The sequence below is a fragment of the Aythya ferina genome (genome assembly GCF_964211825.1).
Source record: "Aythya ferina genome assembly, chromosome: 8".
Taxonomy (NCBI): domain Eukaryota; kingdom Metazoa; phylum Chordata; class Aves; order Anseriformes; family Anatidae; genus Aythya; species Aythya ferina.
Window position 1 is genome coordinate 18,860,526 of NC_140304.1, and position 23,411 is coordinate 18,883,936.

Sequence of the window (23,411 nt, forward strand, 5' to 3'; positions counted from 1 at the left end):
ATGATAAAACTCCCTAGTGTTGCTCATAGCATGAATGGCTTAGCTTTTCTGTCAGTCTATCAATTTTACTAGGGATGACATTAAAGCAAACAGGTCCAGAATATAGCACCAGTAAAAACATGGTGAAGTACTTGCTATATTTCAAAATATTTTGAAAGTAAGATATTTTTTTTTAATCCTACAGTTGCCATCCTTGATCTAGAAACAAAATCCACACTTTGTCAGCTATTATAAATTACATCTCAGCTGCTCAATTATAAAAATATCAGCTGGAGAGAATTAAGAAAACTAAACTGTCTTGGCTAGGAGTCCCTGTTCTTTTGATGAGAAGCTGGTGGAGCTGAGTGCCCTGTGACCTCGGCAGTGATTAAGCAGTAACTCTGTTCCCTACCCCCAGAGAGGTTTGGGTACACATGGGCAGCCCCAGTGGGAAAACCCCCGTCCTGGTGCTGCTGGGCCACCACTCCCTGCAGGTCTCTGGTGGGAGTGGTGCTGGTGGCTGTCTGGGAGCCGAGGGACCCAGTTAAGTCCTGGAGCCACAAGCAGCCTCTTGGACCTGTGGGGTTGCAGGAAAGGGACAGGGAAAATGGCAGCAGGTGGCTGGCTACTGACTGGTGGGAGAAGGGGTCTACCCTGGAGGGAGATTGCTGCCTCCTGTTGCTTGATATGAAATGAGTTTGGGCAAACTGGACTTTGTACATCTTTGTAGCCCAAGAGGTTTGTGTCCGTAATGCCTGGCAGCCTCACCATGTCCCACCTCACCAAAAGCCATCTGTGGCTAACGACACTGGCCAAAGACACTGATGTGATATCCTAGTAAGAAAAGGCAGGTGAGGGAAATGTGAGCCCTTTTTGCTGTGGTCTTCGTGACCGAGGTCTGTGTTGCTGGGTGAGTTCCCCAACCTCAGAGGGCAGCGCTGTGGGTGACAGCAGGTACAGCTGGCATGGGGGCATCAGCATGGTGTCACAGGAGCCCTGCCCGGGGCTTTGCACAATCCTTTTGAAGCACTATCAGTTAGATAAGATATGTGCCTTATGTTCAGGTCAGGATAACCTGGGCAAAGTTAGCGCAGGCTGCAATAGCACCAGATGCTTCCAGTGAATAAGGATAATCAGTACTTTTTCTTACACAATAAATAATTCAGTTTTAATGATATTTTAATACTTTTAAGCACCTGTTCCAAAAGATACTTTCAGAGCATTTAGGTGGTGAGGTGAAAACAAGATTGCCTGTGATGATTTTGGCACAGCAGTAGCAGATGGCACCTTGTACCCAACCCCTTCACCCTCGATGGGTTACAGTGGGTGATAAAAAATTGATAACTCAACAAAATTTCCCATGCCTGTTAATAATTCTTCTATAAAAGCTGCACATTTTGCCCTGTGTCATTCAGTCACTTTTAGCATGAAGGGACTCATCCTGGCCCTGGTGCTCGCCCTTGTGGGTAAGTCTAAGCGTTACTGGCACTTCTGAGCTGTGATGGCCACCTCAGGAAGCTGCATCTCCTCGGGGACTTTCAGGGACATTCATGGCACAATCTGCTGAAGCCTTTTAATGAGTTTGGCTGTAAACTGTTAGATTTCTGTGCCTAAGTGTAGGAGCAGGGGAAAAGCAAACAGCAGCCAGTGAGGGGGGCTGGGGCAGGCTTGCTGTCCCACAGTATGTGAGGTTTGCCCCAGGAGTGCATTACTCTCTGTCTGCCAGCCATTGGCACACTCAGTAAATGAATAATAAATGTAGTCTCTGCAGAAGTTTGGGTTTTCTCATGCATCCTTCTCTCTCCTCCCATGCAGGGGCTCAGAAGCATGACCTTGGTAAGTGTGCTCCCACCAGCCAGCGGCTCCAACGCTGGCCTCCCTGGCAGCCCTGCTGTGCCCTCTGCTTGTGCCCAGCCTGCTGGGGCAGCCAGCCTCACTATTCTTTACCGGGACGGTTCCTGTGAGTAGCACCACAACAAAGGAGGCATTTCTGTTTTTTATTATTTAATAGAGCCCATTTTTCATACCGGCAAGACCTACCTGTATGGCTATGAGGGACTCATCCTGCATGGGCTGCAGGGCAGGGGGCTGGTGATAGCAGGGGTGAAGCTGACCTGCAAGCTGCAGATCAGCCGCGTGTCCCGCAGTGACCACCTTCTCCAGGTAAGTCGCAAGGGACATGGGAACCCATCCATCTGCCTACATAACGCAGAAGTCTGGGTCATACCTCCAGGTTGGTAAAATAAACAAGAAAAAGATGCAAACCTTGCACAAAAGCTTAGGACCCTTCCTGGTGCCGAGATGACTGCAAGTCCAATGTCAGACTCCGGCAGAGATGTTCACCCTCGCATCCTTCAGTGCCATGGGCGGGAGCCAGAGCTGCCCAAGCTCTGTGGCCATCAGCACCTGCACCTCTTGATAAATCTGCCTTAGGTTCAGGTCCAGGCAAAGACATTGCAGGCAGCTGCTTTAAAGCAATGTCCTCGTGATAGTTTAAGTAAGGCAACACTAAACTTGAGTATGAAAATGATGCAAATTCAAGCACGAAATATCAATGTTTCAGCCTGGTCCATGGCTTGAGAAAAGCTCAGTGCTGAAATTCCTTCATCACATGGGAAATTCAAGTCTGTCTCCATTATCTTCCTTTTGATATTCTTCACATAGGCATTAATTCAAATGTGAAGAATGATAATAGTAATGTTTTCACTTGATATAATGATATCAGATCTGGAAGTGCTGTTACACATAGAAAAGATGAAACCAAACATCTTAAAAGACTGGCATGGAACAAAAGATGATAGAAAAGGGATGCCACCATGGCGGGGAGGAGAGCTGTAAGAGGGCACTCAGCATTCATCCTAGGAGTTTACTGAATCTGCTGTATTACTGAAGCAGTTACTGAAACAGTGAGAGGGAACACCTATTATCAAATATAATACAATTCTGCAACTGCATGATTGTTGTAACCTCTCAGATAGTGCTATGACTTTAGCAACTACAGACAAAAGTCAAGTAGGATTTACTCTGAGAAGGAGACAAGACACTGTTGCTGCATTGATTAAAAAACAGGGCCACTAAAACCAGTTCCCTCTGCACAGGAACACATACTTTTATGGAGGAAGGTGGGAGGCATGTGTATGTATATGTGACTATGTGTGTGCATGCAGGCACACATTTCCCACTAGGTAGCAGTCAAGGACTTGCAAGCAAGCTGTACAGCTTGATAAGCTGGAAGCAATGACAGCCGCTTGCAAAGAAGGCGACATTCGCCCCACTGGCCCATCCAATGTGAGGTCCTGTGGCCATCTCTGCCTCCCCATCAGCTGTGCTGCAGCCTTGGTGCTCTGGGATGTGCTGGACAGGAGCAAACACAGCCCCAGTGAGTCTACGTAGGCTGCTTGACGGATAGCTTGGCTGATTTTCAGGCTGAAGGGAGATCACACTGAAAATTTGGGGAAAATAAGTGAGTATCCTTTCCATACAGACAGTTGACAGCCAGTTTCACTCACCCTGCAAGCTTCACCACATTTGCTGAACTTTTGCATGACCCTTTCCTGGCAGAAATCCTTTAAGGAAATTGCATTTTTGAGGCCATGCCCTAGCCCCAAAACAAGAGTCTGAGGAGGAAAACATTTCTTGCAGTGTTGAACAAGTGACTTGTGTCTGTCTGTGGACTAGAAAAGTCCAGTTTCCCCGTTACTGCACTGTGGTGAACAGGATGAATATTCTCCTAATTCTGTTCACAGGTTCAATCGCCAAAGCTGGAGGAATACCACGGCTTATGGCCCCTTGACTCCTTCACTCCATCTTCAAAGCTCACAGAGACCATTGCTGCATGTTTCAGCCAAGCCTTTAAGTTCGAGTACAATGAGGGCAGGGTGGGAAGTATTTATGCCCCTGAAGACTGCCCCGTCCTGTGCACGAACATAGTGAGAGGGATTCTGAACATGATGCAGATAACGATCAAAAAGTCACAAAATGTGTATGAACTACAAGAGGTTGGTTTCTTTTCCATTCTGACTTTACTTTTATTCTCGTTATACTGTTCCATAGAGGCTTGCCTGAACATAATGCTTTCCAGGCAATTTTCATTGACCAATTTATTGCTGTAATGAAAGGCCATTTCCAGCGAAAAGTTCATTGTGTTTAATCAACACACAGGCTGGGATTGAAGGCATCTGCCAAACCAGATACGTTATCCAGGACGACAGCAAGAATAACCGTGCCACCATTTCCAAAAGCAAGGACCTGACTGACTGCCAGGACAGAGCAGTGAAGAACACGGGCATGGCTTACATCCGCCCCTGTCCCACCTGCCCCCTGGTAGGACCAGCATGAATCCTGCTTTGCGCTGGCACCAGCAGGGAATTTGGCTTGTCTGTGATAAATTAACTGGTTCCTGTTCACATTTATGAGTGGGTCTCTTTGCAATTTTAGAAAGTCAGAAATGTGAAGGGCACGGTGATGTCCACTTACAAGATGAAGTATGATGACAGCGGGGTTTTGATAACATTTGCTACGTCGGAGCAAGTGTACCAGGTTTCTCCGTTCAATGAGCCTGATGGCACAGCAGGCATGGAGGCAAGGTAGGTGCTGTGCATGTTGGTAGTGTGGCAACACTATAATGAAAGCTCTTGCCAGTCCTATAACATTTTCAGTTAATCCTAAGCAATGCGCAAACCTGAGAAGTGTGTAATCTATGTGTGGTCAGTGCAGCTCCCTGCTGGGCACCCCTCAATCTGCCCCAGCAGCTGTACGTGCCCAACTCTCATGTACAATGCTACTGAAGCATTTTTTTCTTTCTCTTGAAGACAAGCACTGGTTTTGGTCGACATCAAAAGCACTCCCATAAATGTACCAGAAGCTCAACTGCAAAACCAGGGAAGTCTCCGTTATCATTTCTCAGAAGAGCTGCTCCAGATGCCAATTCCTCTCATAAGGATAAAAAATGCAGATGGGCAGGTATTGGAGGCTTATTCTTCATTCCTTTTCATTATTTATAAGGTTAACAAGTCATCACAATATTATTTTAGACATGGCACCTTTCAACTTTATGTGTTGTTTTTTTTTTTTGTTTTGTTTTGTTTTTTTCCCTACAGTTAACAGAAACTGTGCGACAATTAGTTAAGAATAATGAGGAAGGAGACACTAAAGAATCTTCAGCCAAGTTCTTACAAATGGTTCAGCTGTTCCGTCTAGTGACCCTTGATCAAATCAACTCTTTGTGGGAGCAGTTTGCCAGTGAACCTCCATACAGGTAACTGTACTGCTGTCAGCCAGGATTTCCCACCAGAGGAGCACTGGGCAATGGGGGTAATTGTCCTCCCCTCCCCGGCAGGCACTGGTTCCTGAGTGCTGTCTGTGCTGCTGGAGCTACTGACACGTTCCAGTTCCTTAAACAAAAAATCCATGATAAGAAGCTGAACATCTGGGAAGCACCTGTTGTTCTCCCTCTTGCCTTCCATTTCGTTATGCCCAACAAGCAAACCCTAGAAGTTGCCTCAGTGAGTACAGATAATTCTTCCTTCTCTTACCCTGTCATTCATTTCTGAAGGTGAATTCACAGGATTACAATCAAATGATGCAACATATTTCCTTGATATTTTGTAAAATGTAAAGTATTAACAAACATGGGAATGGTCTAGAAAATGTTTCCAAACACTTGCTGCCAAAAATTTTTCAATGGCTTTGATATTTAATGCTGTTAAAACCCACAGATTCCAGGGAAATTGCTGTTTTCTTTTTGCCAAATACAAATAAAAAGCAACAACAAAAAAGAGGAACTGTAGAAAATAATGCAGTGTAACCAAAATATAAAGTACATACCTTGTAACTGAAGCAATGCTATTTGCTTTAATTTTACCTCAATCACTAGCATTTTATTTAACTTCTAAAAATATTTAGAAAAAATCCAACACAATTTTGTCTATTTGCTTTTCAGATATAAGATAAGTTTTCACTAAATACCATCTCTAATAAGTTGAAACATTAACGACTCTGGTTCTTTCTTCTGCAGTCTTTTCTGACCTGTCCCCAAATTCAGAAAGCACCAATGCTTCGAATACTTGTTTACCTGGGGTATGGTAGCATGGTAAATAAATACTGTGCTCAGCCTTCATTTTGTCCTAATGAACTTCTTCAGGTAGGTGACTCTCATTTCTTATTTCATAAGGGGTGAAGAAATTATTTTAATGACTCTAATTTACCTCTCACAATGCTGGCAATTAGGTAACTAGGTGTTTACATGCCTCACTCTTAGCTGTGATCACCTGCAAAATTGCTAAGATAAAATGAAATGCTGAGCTAATGCCTTTGAAAAATCTGGTCTTAACAGTTCAGAATTTCAAATGTAAGTGGTAGAAGCCTGTGGGTATGACAAGTGCCGTAAACAACTTGGAATTTATGTATGACAATTCAGGATTAAAGCAAAATAATTATGATTCTTCTCTCTACTTTTACATTAGGTAGATCAAACTTAAAAATACGTATTAAAAAGGCATTGAAGTGTGAATATAAGCAAAGATATGTCTAGATATGTCATAGGTTAGGGCTTCCAAAGAGGCCCTGCTACATACTTGCATATCACCATCAGAAATATTCAGGTCGTTGTCCTTGGACTATGCAGCTCAGGTTCCTTAGTCAGCAGGACTACAGTTCTGAGACAGCCTGCTGCTGCTTGGAATGGGTTTAAATCTTCCAAAAAAAGACTGAAGCAAAGGTCAGGCTTAGGGACAAATTACTCTCAGTTACAACACTGCAAGGAGAAAATGAAGTTTGTGCGTATGTTCTGTGTTAATGATGTCCTGATAATGATGGTGAGATTCTTCCTGGGAGAAAAATCTGAACATCTTTACTCAGGGCTTTGCACCAGTAGTTGTTTTATTTGCTTTGGAAATGAGTATTTTTATACGCTATTACAAGATTGCTGCCTGACATGATTAACCACTGTCTGATGTGTTTTCAGCCACTCCATGACCTTGCTGCTGAAGCTGCCAGCAGAAGCCATGCTGAAGACATGGCCTTGGCCCTGAAAGCTATAGGCAATGCAGGAGAGCCGGCCAGTATCAAACGCATCCTGAAGTTTTTGCCAACATTTTCACCTGCTGCTACTTCATTACCAAGCAGAATTCATGCTGATGCCGTACTGGCCTTGAGGAAAATTGCCAGAAAAGACCCTGCAAAAGTAACTGAAATTATTATTTAGACAAATGTTTTATAGGGTGTAATTTAGGTTGACTTAGCAATGCAGGGATAATAAAGCCATCAGGTAATGTTAGCAACTCTGGGCAGATATAGTTACAGGTCTTGTCTTTTCCTATGTTGTGAATTCCTGACATCACCCTATCCTGGCTGACATTCTGGGAAAGAGACTGCTTCAGTTGCGGTAATGTTGGGCCCCTTACTAATGGCTGTTTCTTCCATCCCTGTTCGCTGTGCAGCCAGCAGCATCTTCATTTCCAGTGACAGGCCCCATGCTCAAGTCTCTGTTCCGGGTTTTGTTCTCTGTTCACAGCACATCAGACATGCACAGTTTAAAAAATATTTCTTCCCAAGGAGTTATGTGGTATTCATAGGTTGTATCTTCCTCCTCCAGGTAAGGGAGATCTCTCTCCAGATCTTTATGGACAATACACTTGCTCCTAATGTCCGCATGATGGCTTGTGTTGTCCTCTTTGAAACAAAGCCTGCTCTTCCAATTGTAGCAGCTATGGCCACCTCGCTGCTCTCGGAGACCAGCCTACAAGTAGCCAGCTTCACGTACTCACACATGAAGGCTTTGGCAGTAGGCAGGATCCCACAGCTCTACAATCTGTAAGTAAAGAAAAAAGTACATTTTTTAGTTGCAAGTGGTGATTTTTCTTGCAGTTTTCTAAGAAATTGGTCACAGTTGACTACCTTCATATGATTTTAACTCTTTGTTACTCAGATCTGCTGCTTGCAACATTGCCATTAAACTACTGAGCCCCAGACTTGACAGGCTGAGCTATCGTTACAGCAAGGTCATTCATGCTGGTGGTTATTCCCGTGAGTACCAGATGCCATGTTCCCTGCTTTGGCTTGCTTATCTGAAGGCATCTATTGTGTTCCACAATTTCCACACAAAATCCTGTCATGGGCTGTGGGCTTAGTGCACTCCTGAAACAGAATAAAGCACAAGAGTCTCTTGAAATGCAAAATCACCTGAAGGTGTTCTACTACTCTTTGGGTATCTACTGGGGAAAGAGGTGTCTTATCTGCACATGGATTTAGGCCTCCTTCTTCAGTCACTGTGATCCTGTTGACTCTGCCCTAGAACAAAGATTCCCTCTTGGGGTTACAAGCTTGAGGACCTACGGGGCTGAATACTGACAGAATCATTTGAGATCTAGTAAAGCATGCACCTAAGGTAACTTACAGGCACCAGTCACCTCGGAGACCCTAAGAAAAATCTCTGCTGCTTTTTGTTCCTGTTATAGATGTGTATAAGGCTGGTGCAATTTGGAGGGTCTATCTAATGAACAGTCCCAACACTATGTTTCCATCTGATATAATCACAAAAGTAAGAGGATATTATGCAAATACTGCAACAGACATTATAGAGGTAAGTATTTCATGAAAACAACCAGATAGATACAACCTAGCTACACATAGCATTACTTGTTAAGCCACTTGGACTGCAATGTAGTGTTTGCCTCTATCTCTGTCTGTAAGGACTGGAGTGGAAGGGAAAATTTAGATAATGGTTATGATTTTACTTGTATTTGGGCTTTTTGACATGTAGATTTAGCAATGAAAACATTCAGTATAGGCATGAAAATCTAAGAGAGCAAAGGAAAGCTTACATAGCAGAGCATTTGTCTGCCTAACTAACGTCACATGATGTGTGGGGCATTTTGCATAAGTACAGGGAATAAGCAGCTGAAATTAAACTTCAGCCAGCAGTACAGCCCCAGCAGATTGAAACTCCATGTAACAGCATGCAGGCATTTACTCAGCTTCTTGGGCAAGCTTTGCAGCCGGGGCTGATCTTTGAGCTGCCCTAAAATTATCCCTGCTGACTAGTTCAAAGCTCAGCACATCCTCAGCATCTGCAGTCATAGCCTCCAGTCATCTGCCTTATAAGTGCTATGGCTTCATGAAGTATGTATTTAGAGTGGCCTCCGTGAGTGTAATACCTGGTAGAAAGGTATGAGAAAGGTATACCTGCGCTCTCTGGCATTTGGGCTGTGATGTTCAATGCTGTTTCCTACAGGTGGCTCTACGATCACAAAGCCTAATCAATATTATCAGGCAGCAGAATATTCCCTTTGCTGAATACGACACATACAAGACACTGAAGGAACTCGGTAAAACGGTACATCTTTATGCACCTTCCTGATTTGTTTGCAATATGTAGTTCCCACCAGCCCAGGGTTGCATCAGCTACCCTCCTAGCCATCCCTTTGATGTTCCAGTGAGAAAGTAGTCGGCCATCCTGTTTGGTCACAGAAAGATGTTCTTACTTATATTGTACTTAGACTGTGAACAAATACCATTTTTTTCACTGACCATGTGTCAGCACACCACGCAAAGCTGCCCTTAATGTACAGTACAAAAGATGATGATGATGCTGGTAGCCAAAATTCATCTGTTTTAAAGTGTATGTTAAAACATAGTAAGTGGTTGCTCTTCTCTCTTAAAATGGTTATTGAATAAGACTTTTGTTCATGAGCCCTTGGGTGCCACCCACTACTTAGAGCAGCAAAAATTACAGAGTCCTTACTTCATCCTTATGTGGGGAAACTCCCACTGAAGTCAGTTATGCAACATAAGGAAGGCCACATCAGTTCAGACTTGTAAGATGTGTACTACTTTTTTTGGCTAAGGAACCATAGTTAGCATCCTTCAAATGTGATCTACATTTTGTTAATACAATAATGTATTTTAAGAAAATGTATCTGCTTCTTCCCTTTCTCCTCCTTAACACTGCAGTTTCTGGGATGGAAAGAATTGCCTCCAGAAGACCCTCTGGTGTCCACTTACATCAAAATATTGGGACAGGAGATTGCCTTTGTTGACATTGATAACAAAGTCATTCAGCAGACCATAATGGTACTGACAAGGCTGTTGCCTTTTTTGTTTGTGATGCAGAATAATTTTCCCTTTCCATCTCATCTTCCCTTATTATTTAACCAATTTCTCTGTATTCAGAGTCTGACTGGATCATCAAACTGGCAGCCAGTGGTGAAAAAAGCAGTGGAAGAGGTCCAGCGAGGCATTTCAGGCCAATGGACCCTGCCGGTGATGGTGGCTGAGCTGCGGCACGTTGTCCCCACAGTGGTTGGCATGCCACTGGAGCTCAGCCTGAGCGGCACCATGCTGGCCCAGGCTGCGGCCTATGGTGAGCTTGGGACACCTTATTGAGCAATTTCCTCACAATAATTGTGGTTCCAATCCCTCTGCTGAAAGTAAATCCCTCTGTAGTCTCAAAAAATACTCTGTAATGGGGAAACACTGTCCAGACACCTCCACAGGGGCAGATAAGTAATCACAGTGTTTCATCTGGGACATACTTCTGTAACTGTTTCAGAGTAATAATCATGAAGTAATCCTGTGAAGTATTTCAAAATGTAAAAGCAATGCCCATGCATTAACTACTATGCTTATTGAAAAAATAGTATCCCCAGCATTTTTATTTTTTTGCCCTGTTCATATAATTTCTCTCTGTCTCTTGCAGTTGATATTCAGCTGTCACCACCATTATCTGACAATTTTAGACCATCACAGTTGTTGGAAACCAACACAGATATTCATGCCGATATCCAACCAAAGTAAAAATGATATATTTTCATATATACACACACCTTCGTTTATATTTATATTTATATTTGAAATAGTTATATTAAATAAGTATCTTATTTGTCCCAGATTTGGGATGACTGTGCTAGTCTCGAGCAGTGAATCTGTAAGAAAGTAAGACAATCCTGTGATGCTTTAAGACCATGCAAGCCTAGCACAGTGCACTGAATCAAAGAGAAATGTGGCGATGTTCTGCCATTGCTGAAAATGCTCACGTTTCTACCTGCTCAGTGACTAAAGCTACTAAGCTGTGAAGGCATTTTTGATTACATATGAGAAAGTTTTTCAGAAGGCACAAGCTGGGGGGATTTCAGGCAGAAAAGGAAAACACTTGTGGATCCACAAAAGCAACATCACTAATAACAATAATGATGATAATAACATAATAATGATATATGATATGATATAATAATGATAATAATAAAAATAGTGAAAAAAATAGACAAAATCTGAAGCTATAGGAAGATTCTGACATTAGCTTATTATCAAGCAATGTATCAGTGATTAGGCTGCGAGAGGATCCATGCAAGTTTTATCAGATAAATCCCTTCATTTTTTTCAGTGGCACTTTAGCTTTTTTATCCTGTCACATATCTTTTTAAGCTGTTAGTAGTGGTTTTTAAAATAAACAGAACACTAAGAAAATGCAATTCTGCCTTTCAAAGATAAGTACATGCATGTTAATTTGTACTTTGTAATTGCATGTTTTTATTTTCACTCTTTCAGAGTATATTTCCATATGATTGCAACAATGGGGATTAATATGCAATACTTTCAGAGTGGTCTTGAATTTCACGCAGAGTTCAGTGCCAACACTACAATGAAATTTGATGCCACGGTTAATATGAAAGAGAAAAATTTGAAGATTGAAACCCTTCCTTGCCACCAGGAGGTTGAGCTTGCAGCTGTAAGGTACAGAAGTTAGCCACATTTCACTTGTTATTTGTTACTGATTGTGAGCTCCCTGTTATAAGATCATGAGCCTACAACTCTTGTCAGGCTCTGCTGTAGTTTGGTAGCCATATGAAGCTTAATATTCTCTTTTGTATTGCCCGTAGCTCTCTGGTATTAAAGACAATTGGGGTTAAGCAAAATCAGATGTTACTTGTTTGCCATTTGTCACCTCCACAGGAGTGAAGCTTATGCTATTTCAAGAAACATGGAAGAAGTAGATTCTGAAAAGAAGACCCATATTCTCCCCGAAGGAGAAATAACAAGTATCTTCAATCAGAAGTTTCAGTCATCAGAAATATCTTCAAGAGCTGAAAGCTGGAAGGTAATGAGGCCTCACATCGCCTTCACTGCAGGCAGGTAGAGAACAGAACAGATCTCACTGGGGCTGAGCACCCCCAACACAGCAGCTGCCTAATCAGATCACAAACAAGGAAACTGTGAGACACAGCAGGTGCCTGTTGTATCCCAAACCAGGCCTAACAATAAGTCTCAATGTGTTCAAGCCACTTTCATTCAGGGCCTGCTGGCTCTTGTCATCTCATGCAGACAGGTTGCTCTGACAGCATGTCTTCCTTTTGCTTCATAGTCATGGGGAGGGGGTGTGAAAGCCACGTCCTTTGTACAGTACCCTGTTTTTCAGAGCCAAAGCAGTCTGGAAAGGATGGCTCAGGCATCCTTTATTGGGAAACAAACTGTATATCCAGTTTCCAAGGATTCCAGGGATTTCCAAGGGAATCCCTGCAGGGGTCTGCCCATTCTCCGATGTGCTCTTCAGCTTCTGAGGCCTACTGCTGGCATGGAAAGGATATACTGACTGCAAATACAGCTGAGGAATAGTATCCCAAAACTGGTTCAGAGAAATAGCACCTCCAAAGAGTCCTGGAGGTTCTCATTGGGAAGTTTGTTTGTGAAACACCTCCTGGGAAAGGCTGGCTAGGAGACCTGACCTCTTCCACAGAGCACTTTGGAAAAAATCCCACTTCTTCCAGTGCTTGAATTTCTAATTTTAAGCAGTGCTTCCTTTCTTAGCCAGGACTGTCATCATTCTCATAATTAATAGGAATACAGCAAAGATTTTATGGGCTGTGACTTTTTTTTTTTCTTTTTTTTTCCTCTTTTTTCTTTTTTCTTTTTTTTAGTATTTTCATTTACCATATTTTTGTTTAATACAGCAAAGACATATCCCTAGTGTGATATCCAAGGGACACCAGCAAGCCTCAGAAGAGGAACATCGCCACAGTGTAGGACAAAGATCTTATGCACGTGTTTTCTGTAGAGAATTATCCAGTTTGGGATGTTCTGCTTGTCTCAGCCTAAAGTCCCGAAATTCTGCTTTCTTAAGAAATACTTATCTGCATAAATTAGTTGGAGAACTTGAAGCCAAGATAGTTTTGAAGCCAGGTACAGTAATGAAAGAAATCTTTTTTTCAATCTCTGTGAATGATGCTCATGTAGCACTGTACTGAACTAAAAGTATCTTGACTCTAGTTCATACAGATGCTGATATTGAAAAAATACAGCTGGAGATTCAGGTTGGGCCCAAAGCTGCTTCCAAAATAATCAATGTAGCAAGTTCAGGGTCTAAAGAAGAGGAGGAGACATCTCTGTATGAGAACATTAAAGCTAAACTGAAGAAGATCCTAGGCATTGAAAATGTGTTCAAGGTAAGAGATGGAGCATTGGATGGGGGAATATTTTCCCATGAACAAAACCAAGGGTTTGAAGTCCAATGTGGAAAACTGGCACGGGAAAGCAAGGATTTTTGTTTGGGAGGGGTGGGTCTTGGTGAGTTCTGATGCAGCTTCTGAAGTGTGGGAGGCAAGGAAGTGCTATTTCCTTGAAAAGCTGTGGTAAGCTGCTTGTCTGACATCTAGAGAAATGTTACAGAGCTGTAAATTCATAACTCTTTGAACTGTTTTGGAGGTTGCAAATAAGACACGGCACCATAAGAAACAGATTCACAGCAAAGTAAAGACTGCTGTTACAGACCTCTGGGTAGAGCCCAGTGCAAACCCCCTCTCCAGTTCGTCTTCTTCTTCCACTGCTTCCTCTGCTGATGGTAATGAGCCTGAAGATAAACATGAGAATGAAGAAATAAGGCAATTTGGGAAGAAGCATGGCAGCAGCAGCAGCAGCAGCAGTGCAGGCTCTGACAGCAGTACAATCTGCAGCAGCAGCAGGGAGAACAGCTCTGGAGACAAGCACTGTAGTGGGGACAGTGAATATCCCAACCAACAGGTAATTCACCCTGACTGGATTCTTTATACTTCTTCTAGTGAATGTTTTTGTACTAGAAATCAGGAAATTGTGCCCAATGGGCAGGTACCGAAGAAAGAGAAAACAGACTGTTTGTTGCAGCATGGATGAGGTAACCTAGCAGAGCTCTTTCCTGTTTTTAACCTCTGGTTCTCTGAAGCATTTCAGTTCAGAATTTCATATTCCAGAAGGTTTCAGTTTAAAACGTTTAAACATTTGCATCTTGTTTCACCTTTTTTTTTTCCATATTCAATACTGAACTTATTAAAGCATTTGTCAAAAGTTAGTTGTTTTTCTTCTCTTGGATCTTCTTACATACTGTCTATCTTCACAGGCATATCTACCCATTTACCAGTTTTGGTTCAAGCCAGCAGATGAACAGGTACATTTTCTGCTTATGCTGTGGGGGGCCTATAATTGCTCTCACTAGCTTGACTGGAACTTAGTTCAATCAAAATAAAAATATGAAAAATTAGTTCTGTGATTAATTACAATGGTAAACAACTTGCTTCAGAGTGACTTTCTGTTGTTGCAGGACTCACAAAGGGAAGTTCTGAATAGCAGCAGCAGCAGCAGCAGCAGCAGCTCCTCTTCTTCTTCAGTTAGTGATGAAGGCATCTCTACAGCTATGTCTCAGGTGAGTGTCTTCATACACAAGAAAAAAAAAACATTTACCATGGATTTCGAATGAATGCATGTTTATAATAACATTACTGTGGTACTTACAAAGGTTGTAAGAGCACTCCCTTGAAAGACTGGCAAAACCACACACGCACTGAATAGCTAGAGTGATGATCTATGATACTGTCATGTACTTTATATAAAAAGACTTGAATGAAGCTTTTCCTTTACAAATACTTTTTATTTCTGTTCTTATACAGTAATTCTAATGCTTTGACTTTGGTCTCTATTTCCTCCCTACTGACTTAAGCCTAAATTCTTGGGAGACAGCAAGCCACCAATACTGGCTGCAATTCTTCGTGCCATCAGAAGAAACGAGCAGCCGACAGGATTCCAGCTCGTACTGTATGCTGACAGACAGCCTGTCAGATTCAGGATACAGATTTTTGTTTCAAGCATCACAGAATCAAATAGATGGAAACTCTGTGCTGATGCTTCAGTAATAAATTCCCATAAAGCTTCGGTGAGTTTAAAATGTGATCAGTTCAAATGCAAATGAAATATAACAGTGTTACTATGCTTTGTACAAAAAAATATGTATTCCCTTCTACTAGGGTTCCCTTAAATGGGGTACAGATTGCCAGGACTACCACATTGCTACTCAGATTGCAACAGGGAAGTTTGCTTCTCATCCAGCTATGCAGATGAAGCTGGTGTGGCCAAAAGTACCTTCAAGTGTCCGAAGAACTGCAAGATGGTGAGATTATACTTCAGTTTTTGAAAAAGTCACCCATGTCAATGCTTCAGATAATTAGATTCAGTTCTGCAGTTTCTGATCCAGAAGAATTTCCCCTCATCAACAAAATTTTACGTCAGATTATTTTTTTCAGTCTCTTTTTTTTTTTTTTTTTTTTTTTTTTTTTTTTCTGTGCATTCATTTCCTCAAAATTTAGTGCATTTCTGTTTGCAGGAAAACTGCTTGAAATAAAGTGGATGTCAGGATTGACATAATTTATTGTAAGCTTTTAATTTAAAGTGCCTGAATTAGGAACTTGGTCTCCTGATGCTTCCTAATCCCTGGAGGCTCTAAGTAGAAGCCTAAACTTAGTTCTCTGAAGGAGTCTGTCTCTTTTTGACTGTACAGGGTGCCTTAAGAGAGTTATTTCCTAATGCGGGCACCTTACCTCTGGCATCTGAAGAAGATGATGTGAATACTTCCGCAAGATTTATTGAACACTAAACAGCAAATGTTGCATGATGCTTAGTATAAGAAAACTAACTTCTGTATTCAGTTCATATACACAACTATCCACATATATATCCATATTCTATATATTATCATTGTATTAATTCATTCATTGTACTTGTACATGCATTTACCCACAAAAGCACTGAGACCTGTATCTAAGCCTCTTTTAATTTTTTTCTTCACAGCAATACCAAAATATTGACACCTCAGTTATAGATACAGCTCAGGCTTTCATGTTTAAAGGGATACAAGTGATTTGATTAACAAATGTCTGCTGGAGAGCAGGCATTTAATTTTTATATGGGATTGTATTACCTTGATGTCCCCTTATTATACTGGATGAAACCATCGAATTGACTATCCCGGAACAAAGCTACAGAATTCAGCTTTGTTCTTCTTTAAGACTATGCCTTTATATATATATAAATCATAATATATATATTATGATCAGGTTCATAATATATATATTATGATTTATCTGTCTATCTATCTATCTATCTATATATTTCTTTCTGTATTTCTCTATTTAAATACAAAGACTTTGTAATGGAACCTGATCATAGAGGCTCCTCTGTCACCTCATTGACAATCTTAGTGGGCAATGGATCCTTGCTAAAACAAAATCCTTGGATACAATGGATCCTTGCTAAAAATGTGTATTGAAGGACTGAAACATTAATAAAAAGTCATCTATTTTTTGGTAATTTTGTATTTTAGTTTTTATGTAATCGCTGCCTATTTTTTAACTCTGAATGTCTTTAGAAAAAGGTGGTTATACTTTTCTTCTCAGGTCATGCTGCTATCCAGTCTGCTGAAGACTGTTTCACCCATTAACACTGTTAAAATCTGCCTGTTCCTCTTCCCATAGACAACACCAAGTTACAAACCCTACTATAAAACATCTATCTAACAGAGAGTGCATATTGCTTTATGGGGGTGCTTCAGCCGGAACAAATGCTGAAAAAAAAATTTCAGAGATAGATGGTTTTAATCAGTTACTTTGTTTTTCAGGTTCTACAGATATCTTCCAGGGGCTGCATATATGCTTGGGTACTCCCAAAGGCAACAGCGTGGTCCTTCTCGCCAGACAACCATGGTTATGGCTCTGACATCTCCAAGAACCTGCGATGTGGTCCTCAGGCTACCTGAGGTAAATATTTCCACTTTTATTCTGGAGCAATACATATGTATGAAATTGAAGATTAATAGTGTTTATTATCCCACTTTTTTTTTTTTTATTTAATTTTTATTCTATTAAACCATAAGGAAGTTCCCCCATCACAAGGGCCTTGTGTTCACATAGTTGATTCTGTTATGAGAATATCTTACAGCATATTTCTTTCTCATGTAGCGTGTTGACACTTGAAATAAAAAAGAGGTTGTAATACAACAATCATGATTGATAACACATAAGTAATTATTGATTAAAAAGACCACTCCTCCAAAAATCTTCAGGGAGGTGATAGGTTTTGCTATGTCTTGGAAGAGATAATAATACCAGGCCGTAGAGAATCATGATGGATAAATATTAGCCCTCAGCATACAGGCAAGAAAAGGATGAGCATCTCAAGTAAGCAAGCTGTTTGTACTGTGAGCAAGTGGTATGTACAGCTCAGGAAAAAAATGTGAATTCGCAAATATCAAACTTATTTGATAATATTGCTATTCTGTAGATTGCAGATGTGTCAAATTGTAGACCTCTTTCATTCTGTAGATAAAAGACTTAATTTATTTTTAGGTTTGACCTAAATCTAGAGTCTAATTTAGATTTCAGTCAATACAGGCCTCTTTGAATGTTATAGGAAAATGCTACAACATCTCCACACTGTATTTGGCATTTATGTTCATGTTTGTTTTCTGACTCATTTTCAGCTCACAATTTACAATAGAGCCATCAGGCTTCCCCTGCCATTCCCTTCAAGTCCAGGTACTCTGACTTCAATGCTACCATCTCCTGACTGGGACATCTTTTCTCAAACAACCTTTTCAATCATCGAAAACCTTAAAGGTCAGCAATTAACTACGTGCAGAAGTACCTACTTTGCAGATTTTTGTAAATATGACTCATATTTTTAAAGTAACTTAAAAGTGTTTTATGCTCACTTGAAAAATCAGTTGGACTTCACATAGAAGTAAACCTGTCAGTAATGAAAATCTTTGAGGCTGCAAAGATGTAAGGAAATGAAGCATGTTAGCAACATTAAGTACCACGACAAACAGTGATTCAGACATATGCTCTCCCCCAGTATATCCATTTGAACTTCATTGCAGAGACTGCTCCAGGAGAAAAAAAAGCAATACAAAATTTATGAGAAGGACACTTAAGTGACCTCAGGTTTGTGGTGTTCTGCTTGAATTGTACTGCTACAAAGAAGCTGAAACAGCTTAAAAAATATACGCATTAATTTCCCATTGCACCTGATTTGAAAGGTTTATTTATTCATTCTTGCTGTATTAAGACATAATCATAAGATACTTAGGTTAAATTATTAGTGGAAAGGCTTTATGTAATTCTGGGATAAGGAGACACATTTTGCCTGAAATCAGTGGTCTAATATCATGCCTATGTATATTTCTTTGCATTTCATATTTCTTTGCTAAAAACGCAATATTAATTAAACATCTGTCTGTTAATTAAAATTGTTGTAAAATAATTTCTAATTGGAACTGGTAAGATTTCCAACAAAATACAATAACACTGAAAAAAGGAGAATTTTACTTGTTTCATTTTCCCCTTCCCACTTAAAATAGAGTAACTGTCTTGAAGTATAAAAGGTTTACTTTCAACTTATTTTTTTTCAGCTCATTGTTCAGTCTCCCAAAATGTGATCACAACCTTCAATGGAGTTGAGTTTAACTATTCAATGCCTGTGAATTGCTTCCACATCTTGGCACAGGATTGTAGTCCAGAACTCAAATTCCTGGTTATGATGAAAAGACTTGAAGAAGCTGCTGACCTTATGGCAATAAATGTCAGACTCGCCAGTCAGTAAGTAATTGCAAACATAATGACAGATAGATGTCAAGCTGATATAAATGTGAAGACCAGACTGTAAGAGCAGAGTGGTACTTCATAAGACTCATGGAAAAGTTACTGACATCAATGGAAAGATTTCTAGGAATGACACTGAGATTTGGGTCTTTGCCTTTGAGAAGTCCTTTGTTTCTGAAATACATCTGAGGTTCACAGTAACCTATAGTCTTTACTGCCTGAAACTCTTCATTAATTTGTAAGCATTTAACCGTCTCATTTTAGTTCTCAGTAATTAGGTAGAAACATATACTATAAATCCAAAAGGGACTACTGTAATAATTTAGTCTGACCTCCTATGCTAAACTCATAATTAGGACTAGTTAGCACCTGCAATCATCTCAGCAGAGATGTTGAGAAGTGGACATACCTACAAAGGGAATTACTTATCCCAGATTAGATGAACTCTCTTAGGTCATCCTTTAGTTGGTACATGATGTACTAAATCTATTTGAAACTAATTTAAGACATGCTTTGTTTCGTCTTGGAGCAACCATAGGTTCTTTAAAAATATAGTCTGATATTCTAAGTAGTATAGGATTATGCATACCAAAATCATTGTAGGGAATGTTCTTCAAAGTGCATAAATAGGCTTTGATATGTAAGGTTTCATTACAAGTAATTATTTATTTTTGAAGATTGTGTGCCCATCTGTTCCATAATCTTAGAGAAACAGAGAGAAACTAGTATTCCCTGCACCTGTTTTGTGGAAGAACTAAAGGATGGTTATTTCATAGACCGTATCTTTTGTGATACATTCCTTGCCACTGTATCATTTCTCATTGTTAAATACAGCATTCATGTGCTTTTGAAGTGCTTATGTGTCATATTTCTTCATTAGAGCAAACACTGCTATCAAGAAAATAATACACAGGCTATTCAAGCTGTAAGAGATCATAACTGCTGTACAGAACCCAATCTTCCTCTGAAATGTAAAGCACCTTGAATATATGTGAACATATAAGAGGAATTATATTGTTTTGTAGCAAGGGTTTCTGTAGCCTGGTGTCTTACTGCTTGAACTGTGACACAAAGATGCTCAGAAAACTGGGGAAAGGGGTATTGTGAGTACTCCTTTTCTGGCACACTTTCCTGGGCTCTTTTAATCTTCTTCCCAAAGGGTAACAGGTAATTATTCACAAAATGATATCAGCATCCTGCAGTGTTGGTTCTACCAGGACTAGAAACTGTGATCTGAATAGTGAGAAGGACAAACATTTATTTATACTCATTTCCTTTACTTAAAGTAAGGTTGACATGTATGTTTCCAATGGACGCATCCAGCTGAAGATTAATGGTGTTCAAACCCCAACAGATGTTCCGTACACACCCAGTTCTGGTAGGAGACTCATCTTTCTATTTCACTTAATCTTTTCTGCTCTTTTGAAGAAGGACATAATCCTGAAAATCCCTCTCAAGGTGAAGATCACCCTAAAATGAGAAACAATTGGATGATTTTAATATAACTTCATAGTTGCTTTCATGGGGGTGATAGGAAAGCTGAGCAAAGAAAGAGGTGCCAATCTTGTGTGTCCACAAACCAAATAATGCAGGACTAAGGCACCTTGTGCTGTCCATGGAGAAGCCCAGAACAGGCAAACAGGTCTCCCCTGCCATGGCCACGCTAGTCACAGGGCTTTGGCTTAGTCCAAGGCAGGATGGGATCTGATTTTTCTCATTTCCACCATTTCTTTTAATTTCCACCATACGTCACAGTATGCATTGTCTCCATGAATTTAACAGGGGTTCAGGTTGGACCCTAAAACAATAACCTCATTTGCAAAGGTATCTTTTTGCTTTGTTGTTACAGATGCAAGCATGCTGATCAGCAGTGAAAAGGAAGGCTTGTCACTAAAAGCCCCTGAATATGGTATAGATAAGCTGTATTACAATGGACATAGGTTTGAGGTATTATTTTTTTCCCCGTGGTTTTATTTTTAGAAAAAAAATATCTAAGTGCTTTTTAAAAATTATTATTTATTTATTTATTATTTCCATAAAGATTCGGGTTGCTTTCTGGATGGCTGGGAAAACATGTGGTATTTGTGGAAAATATGATGCTGAGAAGGAAAGGGAATATCAAACGCCCAGTGGATACTTAGCTAAAGATGCAGTGAGTTTTGCTCAGTCTTGGATCGTCTCAGAAGATGCTTGTGCTGGAGGTATTTGGATTCTAACATATATTAGTATCATTGTCTTTGACTTATTCATTAGTCACATGAATAGTCATAAGATTTACATATCTGATTTATATTAATTGTACAATGATCGTATTATTGTTCATTATTTTGTGATTAATTTCCTTAGACTGAAACACAGTCCGTTCTCCTGAGTTTAGTAGTTCTCTGCAAAGTCTGTTTTTATTGCATTTTTATATCATCTTCTTATACATTACCTAACTACCTGAAGTTTGTGCATTCTAGATAAAATTATAAATCTAAATTTCCCCAAGCTGATAATTTAGTATGAAAAGTAGATAGTTTAACTGTTAACAAAAGACATTTTATCTTGTACTTAAAAGTTTCATGCTTTATTTCCATTCTGTTGTTTTCAGGCTTTTAAATCCCAGAAAGAAAAACAAAAACAAAAACAAAACAAAACAAAACAACAACAACAACAACAAAACTAGCATTGGCTAACAAAACAGAGGGCACTTATGTGGGAAATAGATGTTTTAATTTACTCAGGCTGAAGATGGAATTAATCTGAAATCGTCATACAGGGAATGACTGTTCTTACCATTTAGCTCCTGTATAAAAACAACATGAGCATAACTGAACACGGTAGGGTGCACCACAACTCATGGGCAAGGGGTGGCATTCTGGAACATGCTCTCAGGGTCAAGCTCCCCTGCTGAGACTGGTCTAGGGGAAGCCCAGATCACAGAGTCGTAAGGCCTAAGCTGCTCAGCCATGGCAAGGTGGCTGCGATGCAGAAGTGGATATATGGATATAGAGGAGCCACTACTGACCCAAAATGAAGTGCTGTTGTAGTTTGGGTAAATTTGAGTGCCAGCAGAGCAAGGGTTGCACAGGTATCTTTTTGGATTTCCACACCTGTGCCCAACCTAGATCTGACTTAACATGCCTCCGTCCTGGGGATTGTTCTCCAAATGCCTTACAGTCCAAGTCTTTGATAGAAAATAGCACTCCCTTGAGTGAGATTAGTTTCACGTATCTTGTGTTTGTCAGTATGGCCATTGGTCTTAGTTGTTGCTAATCCTACGCACTGAATTCAGAAGTTATTTATATAAACTATAGATTATTTAAAATAATTCATTTTTTTTATAGCTTGCAAGCTGCAGCATAGATTTGTCAAAGTTGAGAAGCCAGTTGCATTTGACAAAAAGGTCTCAAAATGCTTTTCCATGGAGCCAGTTTTACACTGTGCAGAAGGCTGCTCAGCAACCAGAACCATTCCCATCTCTGTGGGTTTCCACTGCGTACCAGCTGGTGAGTCTAAAACAGTGTACTTGTGCACAATGCAAGGTGCATGTTGGATTGTGATTCTTACTCTTACGCAGCTCCCTACTCTTACTCTTTCCTCTTCTCCATAGTGAGACACAGAGCTACAGCCCAGGCTTCATCTGTCTGTTTAAGTTGCTCTGCTTGTTAGGATGCTAGCATAGGAAAAAAAGCTCTTTCTCAGGCAGGGACACCGCATTTCACCTTTTCCTCTTCTGTAAATTAAAAAAAAAAAGAAAAAAGAAAAAAAAAAAAAAGGATGAAATATATTAATAACTTTGCATACCAGAAAATAAGCCATATTAGCAAGCATCATAGCTAGAGTTCGCACTACCTAAATATGAATGATGGGAAAAGTGAACTTTTCTAAAAATTACATCAGTTCAACAGTGGTACACACTAAACCCACAAGAACGAGCCTCAACACTTAGATTCAGATGTCTTACTGTTTTCACCAAGAGTTGTACCTATATAATGGTTTTGTGATTAATTTTTATATGGCTTTGGGTTACGCCCTGTTGCACACACGTGCTGATGTGAAAAACTGTTGATGCTGATCATACCAGCACTGAGCCAGTACCTCAATGTAATAAAAACCAAAAACTAGTCACGTGGCTTCTTTTTCCTCTTTTCTCATTTACAGACTCCACTCTCAACCCAGAGGAGGCACAGATGAGGTTAGACCAGAAGTCTGAGGATGTAGTGAGCACGGTGGATGCTCACACGGCATGTTCCTGTGAACAGCAGTCGTGCTCAGCATGATGCTCCACTTCACAGCACTCACGCCTCTCTGCACTTCAGCGTTATTGCTGACAGGCTGTGGAACTGGGGACACGGTTGTGCAACCCAGCGAGGCCAAGGCCGTGCCTGCTTCACAGAATTGTTTTCCCCACAGTTATTTTGAGATCTCCGAAGTAATTCTGGGTTCCCTTAAGCGGGTTGGCTCTCTCAATAAACCATTTCTCTCTAAAAGCGTTTCGTCGAGCTTATTTCCCTCTGTGCATCTGCTCCCCTGAACTTGGACTTCCACGCGAGGCTC

The 23,411-nt window shown here is 40.5% G+C and overlaps 1 protein-coding gene across 1 annotated transcript; it reads left to right on the plus strand.

Moving 5' to 3' along the window:
- Nucleotides 1–413: 413 nt before the first annotated feature.
- On the plus strand, nt 414–23,344 carry LOC311440501 (vitellogenin-2-like; the record flags this gene model as incomplete). Its single annotated transcript, XM_084527503.1, has 35 exons — nt 414–480; nt 1,395–1,445; nt 1,991–2,142; nt 3,726–3,977; nt 4,141–4,302; nt 4,417–4,565; nt 4,791–4,941; nt 5,079–5,236; nt 5,318–5,483; nt 5,996–6,121; nt 6,944–7,162; nt 7,574–7,791; nt 7,907–8,004; nt 8,436–8,560; nt 9,212–9,313; nt 9,931–10,050; nt 10,150–10,339; nt 10,676–10,769; nt 11,524–11,709; nt 11,929–12,073; nt 12,924–13,152; nt 13,240–13,415; nt 13,675–13,989; nt 14,342–14,389; nt 14,543–14,644; nt 14,939–15,151; nt 15,243–15,385; nt 16,889–17,027; nt 17,750–17,885; nt 18,680–18,866; nt 20,156–20,247; nt 20,719–20,816; nt 20,911–21,070; nt 22,199–22,360; nt 23,016–23,344. The coding sequence occupies 35 exons, from the start codon at nt 414–416 to the stop codon at nt 23,132–23,134; spliced, it is 5,250 nt and encodes a 1,749-aa protein (XP_084383629.1). The 3' UTR covers nt 23,135–23,344.
- Nucleotides 23,345–23,411: the final 67 nt, after the last annotated feature.